The sequence below is a fragment of the Lithobates pipiens genome, unplaced genomic scaffold (genome assembly GCF_037356315.1).
Source record: "Lithobates pipiens isolate NorthernLeopardFrog02 unplaced genomic scaffold, aLitPip1_a1.2 Scaffold_13, whole genome shotgun sequence".
Taxonomy (NCBI): domain Eukaryota; kingdom Metazoa; phylum Chordata; class Amphibia; order Anura; family Ranidae; genus Lithobates; species Lithobates pipiens.
Window position 1 is genome coordinate 509,715,515 of NW_027507718.1, and position 23,577 is coordinate 509,739,091.

The 23,577-nt window shown below is 43.0% G+C and overlaps 1 protein-coding gene across 1 annotated transcript; it reads right to left on the reverse strand.

The window, feature by feature from the left end:
• Positions 1-320: 320 nt before the first annotated feature.
• LOC143975583 (vomeronasal type-2 receptor 26-like) lies at positions 321-20,005 on the reverse strand. The gene is made up of 3 exons (XM_077478048.1): positions 19,816-20,005; positions 13,293-13,416; positions 321-1,406 (listed from the first exon to the last, which is right to left on the reverse strand). Exons 1-3 carry the CDS (start codon positions 19,957-19,959, stop codon positions 502-504), a joined length of 1,173 nt encoding a protein of 390 aa, XP_077334174.1. The 5' UTR covers positions 19,960-20,005; the 3' UTR covers positions 321-501.
• Positions 20,006-23,577: the final 3,572 nt, after the last annotated feature.

The following is a 23,577-nucleotide window of genomic DNA, read 5'->3' on the forward strand; positions in this document are numbered from 1 at the left end:
GAGATGTGCGTTACAGGCACTTTGCGGGTGCTATTTTTTATCACCTGTAAAGCTCCCCAGTGTGCAAGTAGCCTAACAGTTTTCAACATGTTAAAGTAGATTTCTTCTTTGGCAAACTAACTTTGGGAACTTTGGGGACTTTGAAGGAGGGGGGTGGGGTACCCCTTATGGATCGGCCATCACTGGTTGCCAGCATTTTCTTTTTGATAATAATCTGTTCATGTAATGTAATTTTTTAAGTATTGCCAATTTTTCTTTCATCAGTGAAAATAAGAGAGCAAAATAACATTTTTTTTTTCATATTTTTATTAGGTCAATAAAATAAATAGAAATAATTAACAATGATAAACCTTAGTGACAACTGCTTTTTTGTGGCCAAAATTTGTGCCTAACTAATCCTGCTGAAACCTCTGCACCCATGTTATATGGATAATAGGAATGTTGAAGTGGGTTTACATTCACATTCAATCTTATTTATAATTAAACACACAATAAGACAATCTATTGGCAGGTTTTGGTTTCTTTTATTAATTTACTTTTTGAATTTAAATCTGGTCTCACCAGGATAATATAACATTTGGGAATAAATATGCAACCCAAAATTCCTAAGCTGGAAGATATTATAGCAAATATCTCTACAAGCACAGTGTTCTTCCCCATAACACTCATATAGGCTGGGATAAAAGCGATCCAGACACTGCAGAACACCAGCATGCTGAAGGTGATGTATTTGGCCTCATTGAAACTATCTGGTAAATTTCTGGCCAGAAAAGCCACAAAGAAACTCACAACTGCTAGAAGTCCCATGTAACCAAGGAGTATGGAAAATGCCAGGGAAGATCCTTCATTACATTGAACAATAATTTTATCAGGATATAGGTCAGTGTTAGTTTCTGGAAATGGACAGGCAGTCAATAGCCAAATGACACTAATTAAAACCTGGATAAATGAGCACAGAAGAACCAAACAGTTGGGGATTTTTACTCCAATATATTTTCTCCAGAAACTTCCAGGTTTGGTGGCCTTGAAGGCCATGTAGACCATAATAGTTTTGGCTAGAATGGCAGATACAGCCACAGAAAAGATGATTCCAAATGAGGTCTGACGAAACATGCAGCTGACAGGTCCAGGCCGACCCAAAAACAAAAACACACAGAGGAAGCTCAACATGATGGAGACCAAGAGAATGAAGCTCAAGTTTTGGTTATTAGCTTTCACCACTGGAGTCTCTCGAAATACAATAAAGACACAAAAAATAGCGGATGTTTTAGCAAATAGTAAAACAGAAATAACTGAGACCGTGGGAGCAACTGGATCATTCATGTAAGACAGAAATTCAACAGGTTTTGGTGCACACTTATTGTTATCATTTGGCCACTCATCTTCTGGACATTTATGACATGAACCTTTACCCAAAAGAGAAAGTCTACAATGTGAAAAACGATTACAACATTTTTATTTTAAACATTATGTTTACTAAATTGATAATTCTGAGATGAGATAAGGTTTATTTGTTTATTTTAAATTCAAGGGAAAAAAATAACTTCCAAGTACACAATATATTAAGATATGCTACCCCAGCAGAAGTGAATATGTATTTTCTGGAAATAACTTAAAATAATGACTAACGGTAAATGAAAAATAGGCAGCAGAGGTTTTTTTTGTTTTTGTTTTTTCATTTCCAGGTTCTAATAATTCTTGTCTCCTGGATTTTTTTAAATAGAATAGGGAAAGCTCTGTGAGTGGTGATTGCTATCTGTGATGTTGTTGGGAAGATTTCTCCACACTTTCTTTCCCATGAATAACTGAGCTTAGGACAGAAAGTGGAACAAATCTCCCAAGCAGGGATATGGCAATAACAACCCTACAATAGTCTTAGCTTTTTCGTACTATTATTATTTTTTTCAGGTTAGAGAGATACCTCCTGAATTCCTGCCCTGGATAATAGCTGATACCAGAGCAGATAGTAAAAAATATATAATATTTTCAATGAGGACAAAAATAGGCATAACAATCTTCCACATATTATTATATCTTTAGATACATTTTTTTTTGCATTTGTAAAAAGAATAGCTAAAGTTTTTCAAGCCGGTACAAGCAAAGTAATTTTTTTGCAATTTAGCAATATTCTGTAAATAAATAAAATAAAATAAAACAACATAATGTATATATTTTTTTTTTTTATTGAACAGCAGGTTTTCCTTTTGTAGGTTAAAACATTATTTTGAGAGCTATTCGACCTATATAGACCTCCACTACTCTTTCATTAAAATAATACTTTCTGTGGGGCATGGCAACCACAGTACCTAATGGCTGTATAAAATCAGAGCTCTGCTCTGGAGCCAGGAAAATCTGATGATCTTGAGACTGAACACCGACAGCATCCCACCTGCCACTTCACTAACTAGGGTACGGACTACTCATGCCATTGAGATGCAGAGCAACACCTGCAGCCACAAAACCTGGATGGGTTTTTCCCGAGCATGACATGGGGGCTACAGCAAAATGGTGGTGGCTGCTGCCACTCTGGACATGCTGGAGCTGCTGCAAGGGAGGAAGCCAGGAAACCCCAGGGCAGCGAGGCAATGCAGAATGTCAAACATGGGCACATCACCTCAGGCTCCTTTACAACATCGACCCAGAATCCAGGCCATGCAGAGATTTTAATGGAGATCTCATGGTCTCTGCAGGGAGGTGAGCAATACACAGCCTTTTAATGCTGCTGTTGCTGCTGACTCTGACTCATCCTCCCCCACTTCCAACTAACCTGACACCACCCTAAAAGATATGTCACTGTCCCTCAGAGCCTTTCAGAAATCAGACATGCCATGTGCCTAATGATTTAAAGCAGATGTACCAGAGTGGGACACATCAAAACCAAGTTGGGTGAATGTCCAATGATCTGACCTGGGTTAAGACTAAACTTGAGGACCTGGAGGATAGGTCTGTTCCCAGCTGCCACACAAGCTTTTCTTGTTGGTTTTACCATCCCTCACACCAGTTGACCTCATGGTAGACAGGGTGCACTGTGTTCCCAAACCCAGATTTTTACCACATGATGTTTCATGTGATGTCTTACTGTGAGCATAATTTTATCAAGTAAAAGAAAAATTACTGGAAGCTTTACAGCAAACATAGAAATGCCCTGAACAATTCAACAAGTTATAGTTACTTCCAGACCTATTCCAACACATGATTTAGAGGTACAGGAACCTCTTAACCATAACCAAAGTCCTATGCAACCACAAGATCCTTCACAGACTGTGTTACCTTGCCAAACTGGAGATCACTCACAATGAAACAACATTGACTGTTCCTATGGTAGAAGAGGGTCTTAAGCTTCTGCACAAATGGGGTATCATCCCAGACTCTCTTTTATCTATGCCTGTCCCTACTTCTCCCTCATCGATAAAACCTTACTGGCAGGTAGTGACACATAAACATCAGTCTAATGCTGCGTACACACGATCGGACTATCCGGCGGACTTAGTCCGGCGGACTCTTGTCAATTTGTGGGTTCCAGCAGACTTTTTCTTCCCAAAACTTTGAAAGAAGACTTGACTCAAAATTGTCCGCCGGTCTTTCCAAATGAACGGACTTGCCCACACATGGACTAAAGTCTGTTCATTTTGACTTCAGGTACAACGGGACTAGAGAAGGAAGTCAATGTCGCCGCCTCCATTGGCAAGATTCACTCTTTGCGAGCCTTGTTGCCTGGTATGGGTTTTAAAGGTAACCTCTATGCTGAAAAATGGCGTGGGGATCCCTCCAAATTCCATACCAGACCCTTATCTGAGCACGCAACCTGGTCGGTCAGGAAAAGGGATGAGGATGAGCAAGCGCCCCCCGAATCGTACCAGGCCACATGCCCTCAACAGGGGGTGGGTGCTTTGGGGAAGGGGGCACCCTGCGGCCCCCCACCCCAATGCACCTTGTCCCAATGTTGATGAGGACAAGAGCCTCTTCCCGACAACCCTGGCCGTTGTTTGTCAGGGTCTGCAGGCGGGGGGCTTATCAGAATCTGGGAGCCCCCTTTAATAAGGGTGCCCCAGATCCCAGCCCCCCACCCTATGTGAATGAGTATGAGGTACATCGTATCCCTACCCATTCACCTGGGGAAAAAAGTGTTAATAAAAAAAACACACTATACAGGTTTTTAAAGTAGTTTATTAGGCAGCTCCGGGGATCTTCTCAACGCTTTCTGGTTCTTCTCGCCCGGTTTTCTCCTTCCCCAAAGCACCCACCCCCCATGTTGAGTGCATGTGGCCCAGTACGGTTCAGGAGGGGGGGCGCTCAGTCGTCCCCACCCCCTTTCCTGACTGGCTGGGCTGTGTGCTCGGATAAGGATCTGGTATGGACTTTGGGGAAACCCCCACGCTGTATTTTGGCATAGGGGTTACCCTTAAAACCCATACCAGGTGACAGGGCTTGCAAGGCGTCAATCTCGCCGATGGAGGAGGTAACATTGACTTCCTTCTCTAGTCCTGTTGTGCCCCAGATCCCGGCTCCCCCCTCCATGTGAACGTGTATCAGGTACATCGTACCCATACCCATTCACCAAAAAAGTGTCAAAAAGTAAGAAATTCAGGAAATAGTTTTAGACAAGACAAGAAAAAAAAATAGTGTCCTTCAAAGTAGATCCATCATCAATCATGGTGCCCGCCGTCCAGAAAAATAAAAAAATTGCAAAAAATGATTTGCCTCCTAAGATATAGGCAAGGGGCCACCTCATTACATCACCATGTGGCACCTCCCCCTTCTGATGTCACATGATGTCAAGTGACATCAGAAGGGGTGGGGCCACCGGGTGATGGTGGGTAGCTGCAAAGCATTTTTTGCTTAACTCAAATGTGAAACTATATGCAAATTTTTACATAAAATGCCTGTTGACCATTATGCCCACTCTGGTGCAACCAGATCAAATGGCATTTACCACTTGTTGAATAATGGTAACTGAATAATCAATATACTGCACTATGGTGAACGTCACCAAAAGCCTTCTCTGCTTCTCTCTATTGCAGCAGAGAAGGCATTCAACAGGGTACATTGGGCCTACATGTACCAGGTGCTTTCAAAATTTGGCTTCCAGGGCAACAGTGACAACCATTCTGGCTTTATATTCTTGATCTTCAGATATACACCTCAAACATGCTTTTAAAACAATTCTATATAACCAACAGAACAAGCCAAGGATGCCCACTTTCTCTCTCAATTTTCAACCTTATGATTGAACCTTTGGCCAAAGCTATTCTGTCACACCCCTCCATATCAGGTTTTCAATTTCAAAATTATCACCATAACTGTAAGGCTGACCGCAATTTATGGTTCTCAGGTTTTTACATTTGTCATGCAATTTACGTGTCTGATGTAATTTACGTGTCTGATGCAATTTACGTGTCTCAGGCAACTTTTATGTTTTTTTCTTTTCTTACATTTCCCATGTTTCTTACGTTTCCCTTGTTTCTTACGTTTCCTGTGTGTCTTACGCTTTCCTGTGTGTCTTACGTTTTTCCATGTTTCTTACGTTTTCCCATGTTTCTTATGTATTCCCATGTTTCTTACGTTTTCCCATGTGTCACACATTTCATGTTTATTGCCCTTCGTTCACTGCATTTCCGTTTGAGGTTTCGTTGTTGATTGATTGATTAATTGATTGTCGTCCCACAATCTTCTCGCCTGTAGTCCACACATCATACGTATACATACACCATTACACTTTTACTACTACCCACCATGGTCTGTGGGTACCTTAGCCCTAAGTGTTTCATTTTAATTTCCTGTCTTGGCGCTGCAGATTGCTCGGGCTCACTTCTGCATTTATTAGGGTGGTGTTGTCATCAGGTTCACATTCATGCGCTGTTGGTCCTGTCATTTCGGCACCTACGTCCTTATACTTATTAGGTCCCACGTCCTTATACTCGTCAGATACCAAGGGGATTGTTGTGTCACGGGCGGGTTGTTTATTAGGTTTTCTGATTGTTTCACATAACAGGGTTGTCCATGTTGTACCCATTATGCCTATGGGTTTAACAGATTGAGGTGATCGGTTTTAATTGGCTTGTTCGGTGGCAAGTCTCCTCATCTGTTCTTACACCGCTCACATTTTGTTCTAACTCACGTTTCTCATGTAGTTAGTTTCTAATGCGGTTAGTTCTTATTCAGGTACGTTTTCATGCAATTTACGTTTCCCATGCAATTTACGTTTCTCATGCAATGTTACGTTTCTCATGCAATGTTAAGTTTTTCATGCAATTTTACGTTTCTCATGCAATTTTATGTGTCTCTCATTTTCCAGGTTTCTCTCGTATCCCCTGTGTTTTCTCTTGTGTCGCCGGTTTTTCTCTCGTGTCCCCAGGTTTTTCTCTCATGGTTTCATTGTTTCCCATTCTCATGCAACCTGCATTTCTTATGCGGGTGGTGTTTTATTGCAGCCTCAGTTCTTATGCTGCTCACGTTTATCAGCTCACACTACTCATGTTTCTCATTCAGTCAGTTTCCCTCTCGCAGGTTAAATTTTTTGTCACAGGTTTCTTTGTCTGCTCACGGTTTTCTCACTAGTTGTGTTCCTGACCAGTTGGGTATCGTTCCACACTACCTTTTAATTTCCTAGCTGCATCTGGCCAGGAGTTGCGCGATGGTATGGAACAATTAGTAAGTCAGCCTATTGCAGCTCTGCAGCTTCTACTGGCTCAGGGGCTTTAGTGGATCCCGGGACTCTCTCGGGGCCCGGGCCGGTATCAGTAAACTCGGGTCTTGAAAGCAGGTACCAGCATCACACTTTCTCTTCAGTTCCAGTTTCATGGTGGATTGGTTTTCCATTTGGCTGACGCAGCAGCCTTGATCATTGTTTTGTTTTGAATACTAGGAAGGCTCATGACACTGCTTGGCATGTTTCACAGGCTTTACGGTCTAGGTTTCCAGTCCTGATGGTTAACATCCAGTTCCTATTTTCTTTAGTTTTTTGCCTCTTCCAGCTCGTATCGGCCAACAGCAGGGCGTATTGAGTTGAGTCTCAGCATTTCAGCATTTCATGTTGGATGACCCATTAGGTTCTTTTATTTTCTGCACTTTCGATTGAAGCCGTCCTCAGGGTTCCAGAAGAGTAGACCCCCTGATGTGCTCAGCTGACTTCCCATTGTGGGTCTTATTTTCGTGTCATATCTGACATAATCTCAGGTCTCCTTTTGTGTTGGTTACCAGCTTGGGGCTCAAGGCAGTGCTATAACTGGCTTTTGTGGTTCTTGAGGCCAGGGGAGTGGTGCTTCTGGCCCAGGGACTCACTTACTTTAGCCAATCAACTGGTTGGCACCCCGGCCATCTCTGTTACATCTGCATGTTATCGAAACACAGCATTCGGGGGTGGCACAGTTAACAGGTTCTGGGAGCCTAGCAAGGTGTGGTACTCAGGGTTGGTTTATGCCAGCTTGGTTATTTGTTACATTTGTCAAACCCTGGGTTGGTCCTCTACTGCCTTTCATGTCACTCCCCTTTCTGCAGCGAAGTACATACTGCATTGCCGCCACCCCAGGTTAGACGTTAATTCACAGTGTAATCTGTAATCTGTACAGTGTAATCTGGTTGTTAAGCTTTCATCCTACTGTGTTATTTTTGCCCCCTTTTAAGCATACTGACCATGTGACCCCGGCACACTTCAGGTCTATGTTCTTTGTTGCTCTTTGTTCCTTTCCATACTATCCACAGAGTGACTCCGAGTACAGGTGTAAGGCTGGCCGCAGGTCAGCCTGTGTATGTAGGAGGAGTCAGGCTGCATAAAGCTTCTCCTCTCGTGGACGCTGGCTCTCATGTCTCACCCACCCATTCCCTTTTTCTTTTCATTTCATTCATTACATTCAAGCTTGGGTATGCCCCCTTTTAGGCATACTGACCACGTGACGCCGGCACACTTCAGGTCTATGTTCTTTGTTGCTCTTTGTTCCTTACCATACTATCCACAGATTGACTCCGAGTACAAAGGCTAATTGTTTGCAAATGATATAATTCTGCTACTGACTAATTCTCAAACCTCATTGTCACTTTCACATTGAGTTCTATCTCACTTTAACACTTTATCATACTATAGAGTAAGTTAAACTAAGTCCTTGATCTTGGTCCTGGGAATCCAAGAGAAAATTAAACTCCATCTGAAGAAGGAGCATACTTACTTCTGGAGTGACAAGGGCATTCTTTATTTAGGTATATACCTTACCTCAAACACAGCACCCTTAGCTAAAGCTAAGAAATATCCCATAAATGGGACTTTGAATGGCAACAACACTGAAAGGTATATAAAATTAGTGTTTATTGAAAAATGAGAAATAAAAAATCATCAATCATATGTGTGATAAGTAATAAAACACACATGCACAGTTAACAAAAACACATATGTAGCGCCCGCTCCTGAAGAGCATGCGCTATGTGTTTTTCAAAGTTAAGGTTACACCTGAACTGCACTTTGATTTGGGTACAATTGTCTAAATTTGGACTTCAGCATCAGTCTGACCACAGGGGGCACTGTCTCTTCTGGCAGGCATGGAACTATGGTCTGGTCAGGTGCTTAAGTTATTCTCACTCGGAGCCCACCCGGTAGGAGTGGCGCTCTTGCTGTACTTTCTGGGAGAGGGTATTTAAGATGCGGACATCACATGGTTCGGGGGTTCCGGTCCAGAAGGATGTGCTGACTTCATGGTCCTGGTCCTCCTGACCAGCCCCGGGAAGGCTATGGCCTGGGTTGCGGATCCACCCAATCTTGTTGTCTCGGGGCTGGCTAGCCCGAGGCAAGGAAACTAAAGGAGGATTCTGAGGTGTTTGGGTGCCGTCTCTGGTTTGGGAGAGACCCAGTGACTTCATGCTATCCAGGGGAGGATTCTTCAGAAGAAGGTCACGTACAGGTTGGTTTCTTAGCAAGAGCCTGGAGGAGCTGAAGTACCCAAGAGAATCCGGTCGCCAAGCGATATCGCCAAGCTGGCTGAAAGATCCAGGTATCCCACGAGTGTTCTTCAAGTTTAGTTTTCCTATGTGTTCTACAACAACGTCTGTGGCAGAGACTTATCCTTGTATGTTCTACAACAACGTCTGTGGCAGAGACTTATCCTTGTATGTTCTACAACAACGTCTGTGACAGAGTAAGCACATTGTTGGCTGCTGGGCCTTGTGAGAGAGGGACTATCCAACATGATTGATCATCCAGTTGTGAATGGCTATTCTCTGGATGCAGTCAAAGTAAGCAAGTCCTTTAACATTGACTTTGACACTAATGCCGCGTACACACGATCAAATTGTCCGGCGGACCTGGTCCGGCAAACAATCCGGCAAACAATCCGCCGGACTTTATAACACGATGACGTACAGCACATATTACGGGACTAGAAAAAGGAAGTTCAATAGCCAGTAGCCAATAGCTTCCTTCTCGTACTTGCTTCAGAGCATGCGCCATTCTTAGTCCGCCGGACTAGAACACTGACGAACGGATTGCCCGCTGAAAGCCAAGCCCGGCGGACACATTTTGAGTCAAAACTACTTTCTAAGTCCGCTGGACTTTACGATGAAAAAGTCAGCTGAAGTCCGCTGGAGCCCACACACAATCGAATTGTCCGGCGTACTGTGGTCCGGCGGACCAAGTCCGCCGGACAATTCAATCGTGTGTATGTGGCATAAGAGTACCTGAACTTCCTTTCCAACCGTCTGATCCCATTTTAAGAGACTGTTCATTGTCTAAGTTTTTGCAAATAAAATCCATTTAGGTGGATCGGTTGTAAGTCTCTCGAGTTACTGGACCATCTACCACGGGACACCCCTAGACATGAAGAGAGAAGAAAAAGAAGGTAACGGTAAGCCCAATCTAACCAGCAGCTCCTTCGGGGGTTAGTGCTATACATATTTTCTTGCAGTAGAATATTTGTACGTATGTCTAGTAGTTACTCTCCAATGTCCGAGAAAACTTCTTTGGTATCTGACACATTTCAGGTTCAAAGCCCTTTCATCAGGGATATTTATATAGGAGAATTTGTATGAGGTGAATGGTGCAACTCTTAAGAAATTGAATTATCACTGTCAGTGGATGGCCTAGTTGGAGGTTTGGTCTAGCCTCTGTTTCAGCCTATAATCCCCCACGGATAATGCAGTGTCACTCTACCCCGAGGTGAAAATGTTAAGCTGGTAGCAGGAACTTGGAAACTCAGAAAAGGTCTCTCAGTAAAAGCCGAGTCAGGCCTTTCCACAATCCTTCAATTAAGAGGGAAAATGGGGGTATACTGGGTAGTGTCTCTCACTCCCTGTTCTGTGTATGGCCGAGAGACCTTTTTCTGAGTTTTCAAGTTCCTGCTACCAGCTTAACAGTTTCACCCCAGGGGAGAGTGACACTGCATTATCCATGGGGCATTATAGGCTGAAACGGAAGCTAGACCAGACCTCCAACTACGCCATCCACTGACAGTGATAATTCAATTGCAGCTTGAATATCTGTGTACTTGAATACTGCGCCATTCACCTCATAATGAATACAAATTCTCCTATATAAATACCTCTGATTAAAGGGCTTTGAACCTGAAATGTGTCAGATACCAAAGAAGTTTTCTCGGACATTGGAGAGTAACTACTAGACATATGTGCAAATATTCTACTGCAAGAAAATATGTGTTTTTGTTAACTGTTCATGGGTGTTTTATTAATCATCACATATGTGATTGTTGATTTTCTTATCTCTCATTTTTCAATAAATACCTTTCAGTGTTGTTACCATTCAAAGTCCCACTTAGGAGGTATTTCATTCTTTTCTATGCATATAGGGATGTGGCAACTTACTATTTTGTTCTGCTATGGTGTCATTTTTCTATTAGCTAAAGCTAATTACAGACCCCTCATTGACAAATTTGACCTTTCATGGTTGGGTAGACTAACCTCCTTTAAAAATATATGAAACGCGTGGTGTGCATTTGTATTCAGCCCCTTTTACTCTGATACCCCTAGATAAAATCTAGTGAACCAATTGCCCTCAGAAGTCACCTAATTATAAATAGAGTCCACCTATGTGTAATTTAATCTCAGTATAAATATAGCTGTTCTGTGAAGCCCTTAGAGGTTTGTTAGAGAACCTTAGTAAACAAGCAGCATCATGAAGGCCAAGGAACACACCAGACAGGTCAGGGATAAAGTTGTGGAGAAATCCCAAGCTTTGAACATCTCACGGAGCACTGTTCAATCCATCATCCAAAAATGTAAAGCGCATGGCACAACTACAAACCTGCCAAGACATGGCCATCCACCAAAACTGACAGGCGAGGGGCAAGGAGAGGGGCAACTGACAAGCAACAGACAAGGAGAGCATTAATAAGAGAAGCAGCCAAGAGGCCCATGGTAACTCTGGAGGAGCTGCAGAGATCCACAGCTCAGGTGGGAGAATCTGTCCACAAGATAACTATTAGTCATGCTCTCCAAAAATCTGGCCATATTGGAAGAGTCGCAAGAAGAAAGCCATTGTTGAAAGAAAGCCATAAGAAGTCCTGTCTTCAGTGTGTAAGAAGCCATGTGGGGGACACAGCAAACATGTGGAAGAAGGTGCTCTGGTCAAACAAGACCAAAATTGAACTTTTTGGCCTAAAAGCAAAACACTATGTGTGATGGAAAACTAACACTGCACAACACCCTGAACATACCATCCCCACCATGAAACATGGTGGTGGCAGCATCATGTTGTGGGAATGCTTTTTTTCAGCAGGGGACAGGGGACCTGGTCAGAGTTGATGGGAAGATGGATGGAGCCAAATACAGGGGAATAGTAGAAGAAAACTTGTTAGAGTCTGCAAAAGACTTGAGACTGGGGCGAAGAATCACCTTCCAGCAGGACAACAACCCTAAACATACAGCCAGAGCTACAATGGAATGATTTAGATCAAAGCATATCCATGTGTTTCGAATGGCCAAGTCAAAGTCCAGACCTAAATCCAATTCAGAATCTTTTGCAATACTTGAAAATTGATGTTCACAGATGCTCTCTATCCATTTTGACAGAGCTTGAGCTATTTTGAAAAGAAGAATTGGCAAAAATGTCACTCTCTAGATGTGCAAAGCTGGTAGAGACAACCCCAAAAAGACTTGCAGTGAACAAGGGTTTTACAAAGTATTGACTCAGGGGGGTTGAATACAAATGCACACCACACTTTTCACATGCAAAGAATCACATTGTGTGGCTCACTGGGAACTAGCATTCAAAATCCCATCCCACTGGTACAACGATCCTATGCTATTTTTTCCTTCACCCCATCTTTGTTGGAGGGTTTGTGGACATTGTGAACCTTACTTCATGATTCATGGTCATGCAAGAGCCTGACTAGCTTTTAGTTTAGAATTGAAGGTAACTAGCCATTCTTAGCTTGGGTATTGATACTTTTCCAACTAGTTTTCACACTATAGTTACCCTTATATTAATAGCAGCTAGACTTAAAATAGGCACGGGAGATCACAGTGGGTGCCCAATGTGTCAGAAGCTGTATGCTTTTTGCAAACCAACTACATTTATAGTGCTCTCTTTCTCCAAGTACTGCATCTCACGTCTCCTTTTTGAAATTGTGGCAACCCTAGACTAATGGGTGTAATCATTCATTTTGCAGTGTTTTTTTTTTTTTTTATGTATACACAACTTCTACTTCTGTATTACTTCTTTGATTACTAGTTTAATTATGTCATACACTGTGATGTGATCTTGACAACCACAATTTAGGTTGAATTGGTATGCTCTATCTATCATAATATTTGTACTGCATTGTTAAAATATTCAATCAAAAATGTTATTGACACGAGAAGAAAAATACTTTCTAAGGTTAGAACTTTTATCCTCTTTGTTTGAGGTCATGTCTTTGTGTTTTCTATCTGAGCTCTATATTAGAAACTCTGCCCTCCTGACCCTTGTTAGTTTCAATCATGTTCCCCCTTCCCTTTTTCCCTTCCTGAGGCTGTAAATTTAGAATTTCTATCCTAATATGTTTATTCCTTTAGACTTTTAACCATTTTTTGTTTCCCAGCTCTTAACTCATTCTATACTATCAACATCTTATGGCAGGTAAGGTCTTGAGAACTGGACGCAGTATTCTAAGTTAGGTCTAGTAGAACTCTGTAGAGGAATCAAGACCTCCTTCCTTCTGCTGTGATGTGCCCCATGATTCTATTATGTTTTCCAGCTGCCTGACCACATACTGGTCAATAAATAGAAGAAAAGGTGTAAACAGCCTACTCAGTTAGATAACTGGATCGTGCATTTCTGAACTATAGAAGTAAAGAAATCTTGATTTTTCTTTCACCTGTCTCATTAGATATTTCCCCCTCTGGACACTGAACACACTCAAAGCAACAGCGATGAATGCCTTTCTTCATTACTCTTCTGTACCCCAGAGGACAGTCTTCAGAGCAAGTAGACACAGGAATCTAGAAGATAATCATATAAAGACAATAAATAAAGATTGTAACAATCCCTCAGTGGCTTGAATAGGGTTATATAGGCATTTATAAAAATCAAGGGAGATTTTTATAAAGCAGTGAATGTTACATTCACCATATCATCACTGCAGGTGAATCTTCCTGGTGCATATATTTCAAATTGTAGTGATCAATCCACCTGTAGTAAATATGTGGTTGTTAGGAGCATCTAGAGATCTTGCTCCTAATTCCAGCATCCTGGGTTTGGTGGTGGCATTCGCCTTGTCTGTCCAACTTCAATGTTATTAATGTGGCCAGCCAAGCCTGTTGTCCCATGCTTGTGATAGCATGTGTAATACGTGCAAGCTTTTTGTCTGTCTGTCCTGCTCTGCTGTTTGGATTCACTTATTTATGACCTTGGATTGGATGTTAACTATTCTCTGAATTCTGCCTGCCTTTTGACTATGGAATGGCTCTTACTTTTCTGAACCTTGCCTGCCTTGTACCTGAACTGTCATTGAACCACTCTGCCTGTCGGACAACCACAAGTACCCATTTGCTTTGCTCAATTAGCACATGCCCCGTTGTGGTGGCCAGGCACTATGGCATTGTTTATAAGAGATGGGGCAACTGAGCACCAGTGGGGCAAGCAGGCATGAATGAGTATTCAAAGTAAAAATTGTTTCACCTTTCCTAACTAAGCTAAACATTAACTTTCCAAGTAAACATTTCCTATTCATTTAGTATATTAACCCATCTGTCTGTAAAACAAAAGCAAAATAAATGTCTGCAAATGTAATGCACAGGCACCTAGAGATGTATACACATACATGCAGTAGTCCCAAATAGGGATGAGCAAGTGGTTCGGGCCGAGCATGAGTTTGGCCAAGCATTGTCCATTCAGGTTTTCGCTAAACACCAGAATTTTTGGTACGCTCGGCGGGATGTTCACCCACCCAGCACATAGTGAATAGGTTGTTAAGGAGCAGGCCAGGAAGATTCTTAACAACAGCTAAGTGATAAGAGCCCCATGCCCTCAACCACTGGGGGTGCTTTGGGGCAAGGGGGCTATCCCCCCACCCTAAGGCACCTTGTCCCAATGTTGATGGGGACAATGGCCTCTTCCCCACATCCTTGGGCAGTGGTTGTGGGGGTTTGCAGGCAGGGGGCTTATCAGAGTCTGGAAGCCCCCTTTACTAAGGGGGCCCCAGATCCTGTCCCCCATGTGAATGAGTAGGAGTACATTGTACCCCTACTCATTCACCAAAAAAAAATGTCACAAAGAAATAAAAACGCACAGACAGTTTTCGGCAATTCCTTTATTAAAAAACAGTAACAATAAAAAAAGAATGTCCCTTGATGTAGATCGGCAATCACGAAGCCTGCCGAACCAACGGACCCGGTGCATGCTCGGTCGGTGACATCACAAGGGGGCGGTACCACCAGGTGATGTCACCAGGTGGCCCCAACCCCTTAACTATTAAAGAACTGTCAGACGGGGGAGCAGGCAGCCTTCTCGTGGGCGGAGCTTTTTTTTTCAGATCAGACGGTGCAGCTGGGGTTAATGATTGATGATGGATCTACATCTAGGGACTTTTTTTTATTTCTTTATTTTTTAATAAAGGAATTGTCCAAAACTGTGAGTTTATATTTCTTTGTGACACTTTTTTGGGTGAATGAGTAGGGGAACAATGTACTCCATACTCATTCACATGGGGGCTGGGATCTTGGGGCTGGGGGATCATGTGGCCTGGTATGGTTCAGGAGGGGGGCACTCACTCATCCTCCCCCCTTTTCTGGCCTGCCAGGCTTCATGCTCGGATAAGGGTCTGCTGATTTTGTGGGGGGGGGGGACCCACAACCTTTTCTTTTAAATATTTCTATTGCCGACAATGCTTTTTTCTGCAGCTGAGAAAATCCATTTAAACGTAATTTTTTTCTTAATATTTATGTCGGTTTTGCCACAAAACCCACAATGTTTTTTTTTTTTTAAATATTTATATTGCTGACAACGCTTTTTTTCTGCAGCCGAGAAAATCCATTTAAATAAAAATAATTCTTAATATTTATGTCAGTTTTGCTGCAGCAGGTTCTGTACAGATGTGTCACTTTACAGGCAGACTAATGGGACCCCAACCACCCCCCCCCCCCCCCCCCGCGGCACTATGTTTAAAGGAATTTTCATTGTTTCACTTTAAGCATCGTTAACCACTTCACCTCCGGGAGATTTACCCCCCTTCCTGACCAGGCCATTTTTTTCTATACAGCACTGTGTTACTTAACTAATAATTGCATTGTCGTGCAACACTGTACCCAAATTAAATGTATGGCCTTTTTTCCCACAAATTGAACTTTTTGGGGGGGTATTTGATCACCTCTGCAGTTTTCTTTTTTTTGCTCTATAAACAAAGAACAGCCAACAATTTTGAAAAAAATTAAAACATGTTGGTAAAAAGAAATAAAACCCCAAAAAGCATATTGATTGGTTTGCGCAAAAGTTAAAGCATCTACACACTATGGGATATTTTTATATTTATTTTAATTTTGTTTGTTTACTAGTTATGGTGGCGATCAGTGATTTATAGAGTGACTGCAATATTGAGGTGGACAATCGGACACCTTACTGACACTTTTTTGAGGACGGGTGACAATATTAGTGATTAGTGCTAAAAAAAGTATGCACTGTTCCTTTACTAGTGACACTGACAGGGAAGGGGTTAACATCAGGGACGATCAAAGGGTTAACTGTATGCCTTTCAGTGTAGTGGCGAATGTGCTTTTACTAGTGGAAGGCATGGATCTGAGTTTCTGCTTTACAGAAACACAGTTTCCATGTCTTCTGTACTGACAGAATGGCATGCCTTGTTTAATTAGGGAGACTGCCATTATGTTATGCCGCGTACACACGTATCAGACTATCCGGCATACTTAGTCTGGCAGACAAACCACTGGACTGTCCGCCGGACTTTCCAAACGAGCTACATGCCCACACATGGTACTTTTGCGGCGGACTAGGTCCGGCAGACTTAGTCTGCTGGACTATCCGCGTACTTTTGAAATGAACAGACTCGCCCACACACATGGAGGAAAGTCCGTTCATTTTGAACGTGGCTCCAGGTATCCGGGAATAGCAAAGGAAGTGTGGCTGGCCCCCTCACCTGGTATGGAGTTAAAGGGGAAGCCCTACTCTGAGAAAAACGGCGTGGGGTCCCCCCTAGGTCCATATCAGACCCTTATCCGAGCACACAACCCGGCCAGTCAGGAAAGGGGGTTGGGATGAGCGAGCGCCCCCCCCCTCCTGAGCCGTACCAGGCCGCGTGCCCTCAACATGGGGGGTGCTTAGGGGAAGGCCCCAAAGCACCTTGTCCCCATGTTGATGATGACAAGGGCCTCTTCCCGACAACCCTGGCCGTTGGTTAGGGGGCCCCCGGATACCAGCCCCCCACCCTATGTGAATGAGTATGGGGTACAATGTACCCCTACCCATTCACCTGTGAAAAAAACGTAAAAAAAAACACAACACACAAGGTTTAAAAATAATTTATTGCACTGCTCCGGGGATCTTCCATCTTGAGGAGGGTCTCGCCGGACTCCTCCACTATCTTCTGCTAGCTCTTTTACTAGCGGAGGAGCCCGGCTTTCTTCTTCGTCGCCGCCCAGGGGTCTTCTTCTGACTTCGGGGGTCTTGTCCCCCTCTTCGGGAGTCTTGTCCCCCTCTTCGGTTCTTCTTGCCAGGCCTCCGCGCCTTCTTTTAGCTCTTTTACAAGAGGTGGCCCGGTCTTCTGTCGCAGCTGCCGCCGTCTTCTCTTCTTCTGTTCTTCTGTTCTTCCGTTCTTCTCTTCTTGAGCTGTTGCCTCATCGCTGTCTCTGGCCACGATGAAAGGCACACGGTGTGTTGCGACTTATATAGGGACATCGCCGGATGATGTCCCCGCCCATTATGATGTCACAGTCCCAGCATCTTCTGGGATCTTCTAGGACTGTGGCATCATAATGGGCGGGGACATCATCCGTTTTTACGTTTTTTCACAGGTGAATGGGTAGGGGTACATTTTACCCCATACTCATTCACATAGGGTGGGAGGCCAGTATCCGGGGTCCCCTTGAGCTCATCCCCACCCCTTTTCGTGACCAGCCGGGTAGCGTGCTCGGATAAGGGTCTGATATGGACCTAGAGGGGGACCCCCACGCCATTTTCTTGGCATAGGGCTTCCCCTTTAACTCCATACCAGGTGACGGGGGCCAGCAACGCCTCCTTCGCTGGTCCCGGCTACCTGGAGCCACGCTCAAAATGAGCGGACTTTTCTCCGGGTGGGAAAAGTCCATTCATTTCAAAAGTACAGCAAAAGCACAACACACACGGCCATATTTTCCACCGAAATGCGAGTCCGGCATACATATTTAGGTGCAAAACTACTTTCTTAGTCCGCCGGACTTTTGGGTAAAAAAAGTCTGCCGGAGCCCACACACGGGGGGATTGTCTGGCGGACTTAAGTCCGCCGGACTTTTCCACCGGATTGTTTGAACGTGTGTACACGGCTTTAGCGTACCAAGCGATCAGCGGGTCTTGCATACATGGGGTCAGTGGGACCAGCTGATCAGCTCTGCTGATCTCTGTATAAAATCTATATGGGAGTGCACTCACGCCTTATACCCGGAAGTGCAGGATCACGTATATATATATGTGTGATCCTGCGTAGCGCGGCCGCCCTGTAGCAGTAAATCTTTTTTGCATTGATACATATCCCCCAGGGCAGTACCCGGGCCCCCAATACACTTTTTATGGCCAATAACTTGCATATAAGCCTTTAAAATGGGGACTTTTGATTTTTTTCAGCCCCGGGCCTATTTTTCAAACCTGTTGTGTACAAGTAGAACCTCCAAAAATGATATATATTTTTTCTAACCCCCTAGAGAATAAAATGGCGGTCATTGCAATACTTTTTGTCACACCGTATTTGCGCAGCGGTCTTACAAGCGCACTTTTTTTGGAAAACTTACTGAATTTGAAAATAAGACAATGGTAAAGTTAGCCATTTTTCTTTTATATTGTGAAAGATGATGTTATGCCGAGTAAATGGATACCCAACATGTCATGCTTCAAAGTTATGCCTGCTCGTGGCATGGTGATAAACTTTTACCCTTAATCTCCATAAATCTACAGGTTACATGTTTTGAATTACAGAGGAGGTCTAGGGCTAGAATTATTGCTCTCACAAACATCCCTTGTAATAGAAAAATAGCATGACAGGACCTCTTAAATATGAGATCTGGGGTCAAAAAGACCCCAGATCTCATATTTACACTAAAATGCAATAAAAAAAAAATGTTGTTTGAAAAATAAAATAAAAAACGTCTCTTTAAGAGCTATGGCCGGAAGTGTCGTTTTGACGTCACTTCTGCCCTGCAATGGTATGGAGCCGAGTGGGGGCCATCTTCCCCAGCTTCATACCACACATGGGACCAGACGTGATAGCATCCGCCGCTGCCCATGGCTCTGGGAAGCAGCGGAGGGCACCAGAGTGGCCCCCTCCCACCACCGATAAAAGTGATCTTGTGGCAAATTCACCACAGAGGTCACTTTTATCTGAAAGCAGACCACCCGCTGAAGAAGAAGATACCGTGGTTGTAGGAGCTAGCTGCTGCCATAAAAACAATATCCCTTTTCAAACAGCTGATATATAACGACGATGGGCTGTCTGTAAGTGGTAAATAGGGTTCCTGACTCGGGTCCGAACTTTTTTGTTCAGGAGTTCTGGTGCAAACCAGGGGGTGTTCAGCCCTAAATATCCCATAATTAAAGTTGCTGTGCAAACTCCCGAAACTTTCTCAAAGTACTTAGTACTTATCTTAGGCCGCATACACACGCGGGGACTGTTCGCCCAACTTTGTCCGTCAAACAGTTTCAGCAAACAGTCCGCTCAAAATTAGCATGGACGGACTTGCCCACACACGACGAACGAACAGTTTGCTGAAACCGTGCGCGATGACGTGAACGGCACGTACGACGGGACGGAAAATACAACGTCCTATACACTGCATTATAACTTTCGGCGTGTAAATCCTTTCTGAGCATGCGCGGAACTTAGTTTGACGAACAAGCCTACACACGAGGGGACTGTTCGCTGAAACAAAGTTTCAGCGGACAGTTTTTCGGAATTTCCGAAAAACCTTGTTCAGCGGACTGTTCGCTGAAACTGTCCGCTGAAAGCCCACACACGAGCGGACTGTCCGCCGAAACACTGTTCAGCGGACAAAGTTGGGCGAACAGTCCCCGCGTGTGTACGCGGCCTTAGTGATAGGCCAATAAGAATGTAGAATGTGGGAGGTTAATTGCAGCAAGCTCCTACACTACTTCATCTACACATATACTGTTTGTAGGTACCAGTACTTATGAAAAATATGAACCTCATCATATTTCCAGATCAGTGAAATGCCAGTTAAAAAAAGCTCCTTTCCATCAGGAGAAGATGTATTGTAGCTTCCAATGGGTATAATTACATGTCCAAGATTAATTACTCCATAATTGTAAAGATGATACAATACGCACATATCTCCTCTCTCATTAAAATATACTTCTTCTCCAAAGGGATCAAGGAAATAGACTCTTCTTAAAAACTGGAAAAAAATAAATGTATTGAACAAGTCTATACAAAGACTATACCACTGTTCAAAATGTTAACTTAACCTTAAAGGGTAAGTTCACTTTCTAGAAAAAAAAAAAGCTAATTTTATTGCCGGTAAAAAAATTTGCATTTATTTATTTTTGGAGCCTGTAAAACATTGCACCAGAGATTAGCAGATCACTGGTGTCAGACAGGTCTCCAGCAGATCTGCCAGTGTATCTGTGTGCCCACATTTCCTGTACAGGCAAGCAGATACAATCTGACAGGAGGAGAGAATTAACTAACACGACCCTCCACAGCACCGTGGTAGTTCATTGGAAACTACATGCTGACAGCTGCAAAGGCCGCCGAACTTTGTAGTTTTCCATTCACAGGACACTGTGAATGAGTGATGCATCTGGGTGGACGGAGACCCACTTGGCCATATGTTTTTAAAAATTGTGACAGATAGAGGGGATAGAGAAGATCCCTGCCAACTGTCAGATCAGGGAATCAGGGAGGTGCGGGGGCGGTCTGTCCATAACATGTTACACCGTGAATATGGTTGTAATATGTAACAGGTGAACTTATCCTTTAACTTAATTCTGAATTAAATACACATTAATATTTTTCCTCTAGTGCATGCATGGAGATTTCTCTATAGTTTTAATTACAGGTAGCCGCAAACGCCACATAAAATAACCTGGTTAAAAAATGTTTGATTATGTGACATGTATATATACTGTGTATATATATATATATATTATATATACAGGATCTCACAAAAGTGAGTACACCCCTCACATTTTTGCAACTATTTTATTATATATTTTCAATTTTCATGTGGCAACATGTGAGTGTACAGCTTGTATAACAGTGTAAATGTGCTGCCCCATCAAAATAACACACAGCCATTAATTATTACATTTATTATTATTATTAAACTGCTAGCAACAAAAGTGAGTACACCCCTAATTGAAAATGTCCAAATTGGGCCCCAAGTGACGTTATTTTCCATCACTACCTTAACCCTCTTGGGCATGGAGTTCACCAGAGCTTCACAGGTTGGCACTGGAGTCCTCTTCCACTCCTCCATGATGACATCACAGAGCTGGTGGATGTTAGAGACCTTGCGCACCTCCACCTTCCTTCCATTTGAGGATGTCCAACAGATGCTCAATAGGATTTAAGTCTAGAGACATGCTTGACCAGTCCATCACCTGTCCCCTTTAGCTTCTTTAGCAAGGAAGTGGTTGTCTTGGAGGTGTGCTTGGGGTCATTATCATGTTGGAATACTGCCCTGTGGCCCAGACTCCGAAGGGAGGGGATCATGCTCTGCTTCAGTATGCCAGCGTACATGTTGGCATGGGAGAAATCGAAAGTGATAATTTTAAAGGCTAATAAAGGCTAATAATTTTAAAGGCTAATATGCAAGTACAGGCTCCGGATGACGTCTGTATGAGGAAACGCGTAGGGCGTGGCCAGACGACGCACACCTTCAGCAAACACGGCGGGGAAGCCGAGCGGCATTTTTAAACTCAGCAAGCCCGTTTTCAAACATAGCAAGCTCGTTTTTACCAAGGCAAATGTGAGTTATGTGTGTATTATTTTGAAATAAATTGTTTAAAACGTACTACACCATGGCAAGTCCTCTTTCCTGTCACATGTAAAATGAGGAACACAGCACCTAAGGAGGAACGAAGGACCCCCTCCCCTCTCCCCCCCCCCCAGCACCACAGCAGAGGCAGACTAAAGAAGCGACACAGTGGCTTATACTGTGAGGGCTGATCCACCCCGGAAGGGGGTACATCTCTGGTGAGAGCAAAATTCATAAGTGGTCACAGGGCACCGGGCACCGGGAACAGGAGTTGAAGTCACTTCTTCCACTTTATATAAACTTTCTTTGTCATTTTTCATTTTTATTTTTTCAAACTTTTGTCACCACTCGCTTTTCAAACAAGACTTTGTATTTTGTATTTTTATCACACGTATTTTTTCATCGCATTTTTTTCATTACTTTTTTTTCATCACTTGTTTTTACCACTCAGGACTTTAAGTTTTTGCAACACTGGACTTTATATAACAAGCACATCATTGTATGGTTTTTACTCATTTTCAGTATACTGTATATCACTGTTTACCTTCACATATATATATATAATTTTCATTCACGTATCCACCTATATATTTAGATTTTCTGTCATCCTCCATTGTGGTGATTCGCCCACTTCTAAGGATATTTATAACAGATACTAGTCGTTATCACAGTCACCTGCATGCAAATATATTTTGTATAGATTTTTATTGGTTTATTTAGTATGTTGTGCAATATTGTTTATATTCACTGATACATTGATTGATCACCCCTGTGGAGCATAGCTCCTTGTTCCTTTTTTTTCCAATCTCTGGTTTTCACTAGTTCACAACCAATTACCAGCACGCTGGCAATTTTATGTAATTTTTTCTTTTTGGTATAGCGCCAAATCTATTCTTCTCTTTTATTTTAATATGCAAGTTATTGTCCTAAAAAGTGTTTGGGGACCTGGGTCCTGCCCCAGGGGACATGAATCAATGCAAAAAAGTTTTAAAAATGGCCGTTTTTTTTCGGGAGCAGTGATTTTAATAATGATTAAAGTGAAACAATAAAAGTGTAATATTCCTTTCAATTTCGTACCTGGGGGTGTCTATAGTATGCCTGTGAAGGGGGCGCACGTTTCCTCTGCTTAGAACTGTCCCTGCACAAAGTGTAATTTCTGCAGGAAAAAAAGTATTTTAAAATCACTCGCGGCTATAATGAATTGTCGACTCCCGTAATACAGAGAACACTCATTGAAAGTCATTGATAAAAGAAAAAAGTGTGGGGTTCCCCCAAATTCAGTTACCAGGCCCTTCAGGTCTGGTATGGATATTAAGGGGAACCCCGCGTCAAATTAAAAAAAAATTTACGTGAGGTTCCACCTAATATCCAAGTGAGGAAATTTAAAGGAATATTACTTTTTTATTGTTTCACTTTAATCATTATTAAAATCACTGCTCCCAAAAAAAGTCAGTTTTTAAAACTTTTTTTTGCATTGATCCATGTCCCCTGGGGCAGGACACAGGTCCCCTGGGGCAGAACATAGGTCCCCAAACACTTTTTAGGACAGTAACTTGCATATTAGCCTTTAAAATGAGCACTTTAGATTTTGAACGTTCGAGTCCCATAGACTTTAATAGGGTTCTAAAGTTCACACGAAGTTTAGGTCTGTTCGCAGGTTCTGGTGCGAACCGAACAGGGGGGTGATCAGCTCATCCTTAATTGTGAAATATTTCCAGAGTAGGGCCTATAAGAGGATGGGATTTGATATCTCTTGAGTGGTGTGATGGGTTTATCCAAGGTAGGTGGTTAATTGGATGGGGGAATTGTGTTTGTTCTAGTGTCACCCAGTCCTTGGCTGATGAATGTTCCAGTCTACTATACGTGTCAGGAGAGCTGCCTGATGATATTTTCGTAAGTCAGGGAGCGCTATTCCTCCTTCGTTTTTGGGAAAGTTTAGTCTTGTGAATTTAACTCCGGGGGGTTTAC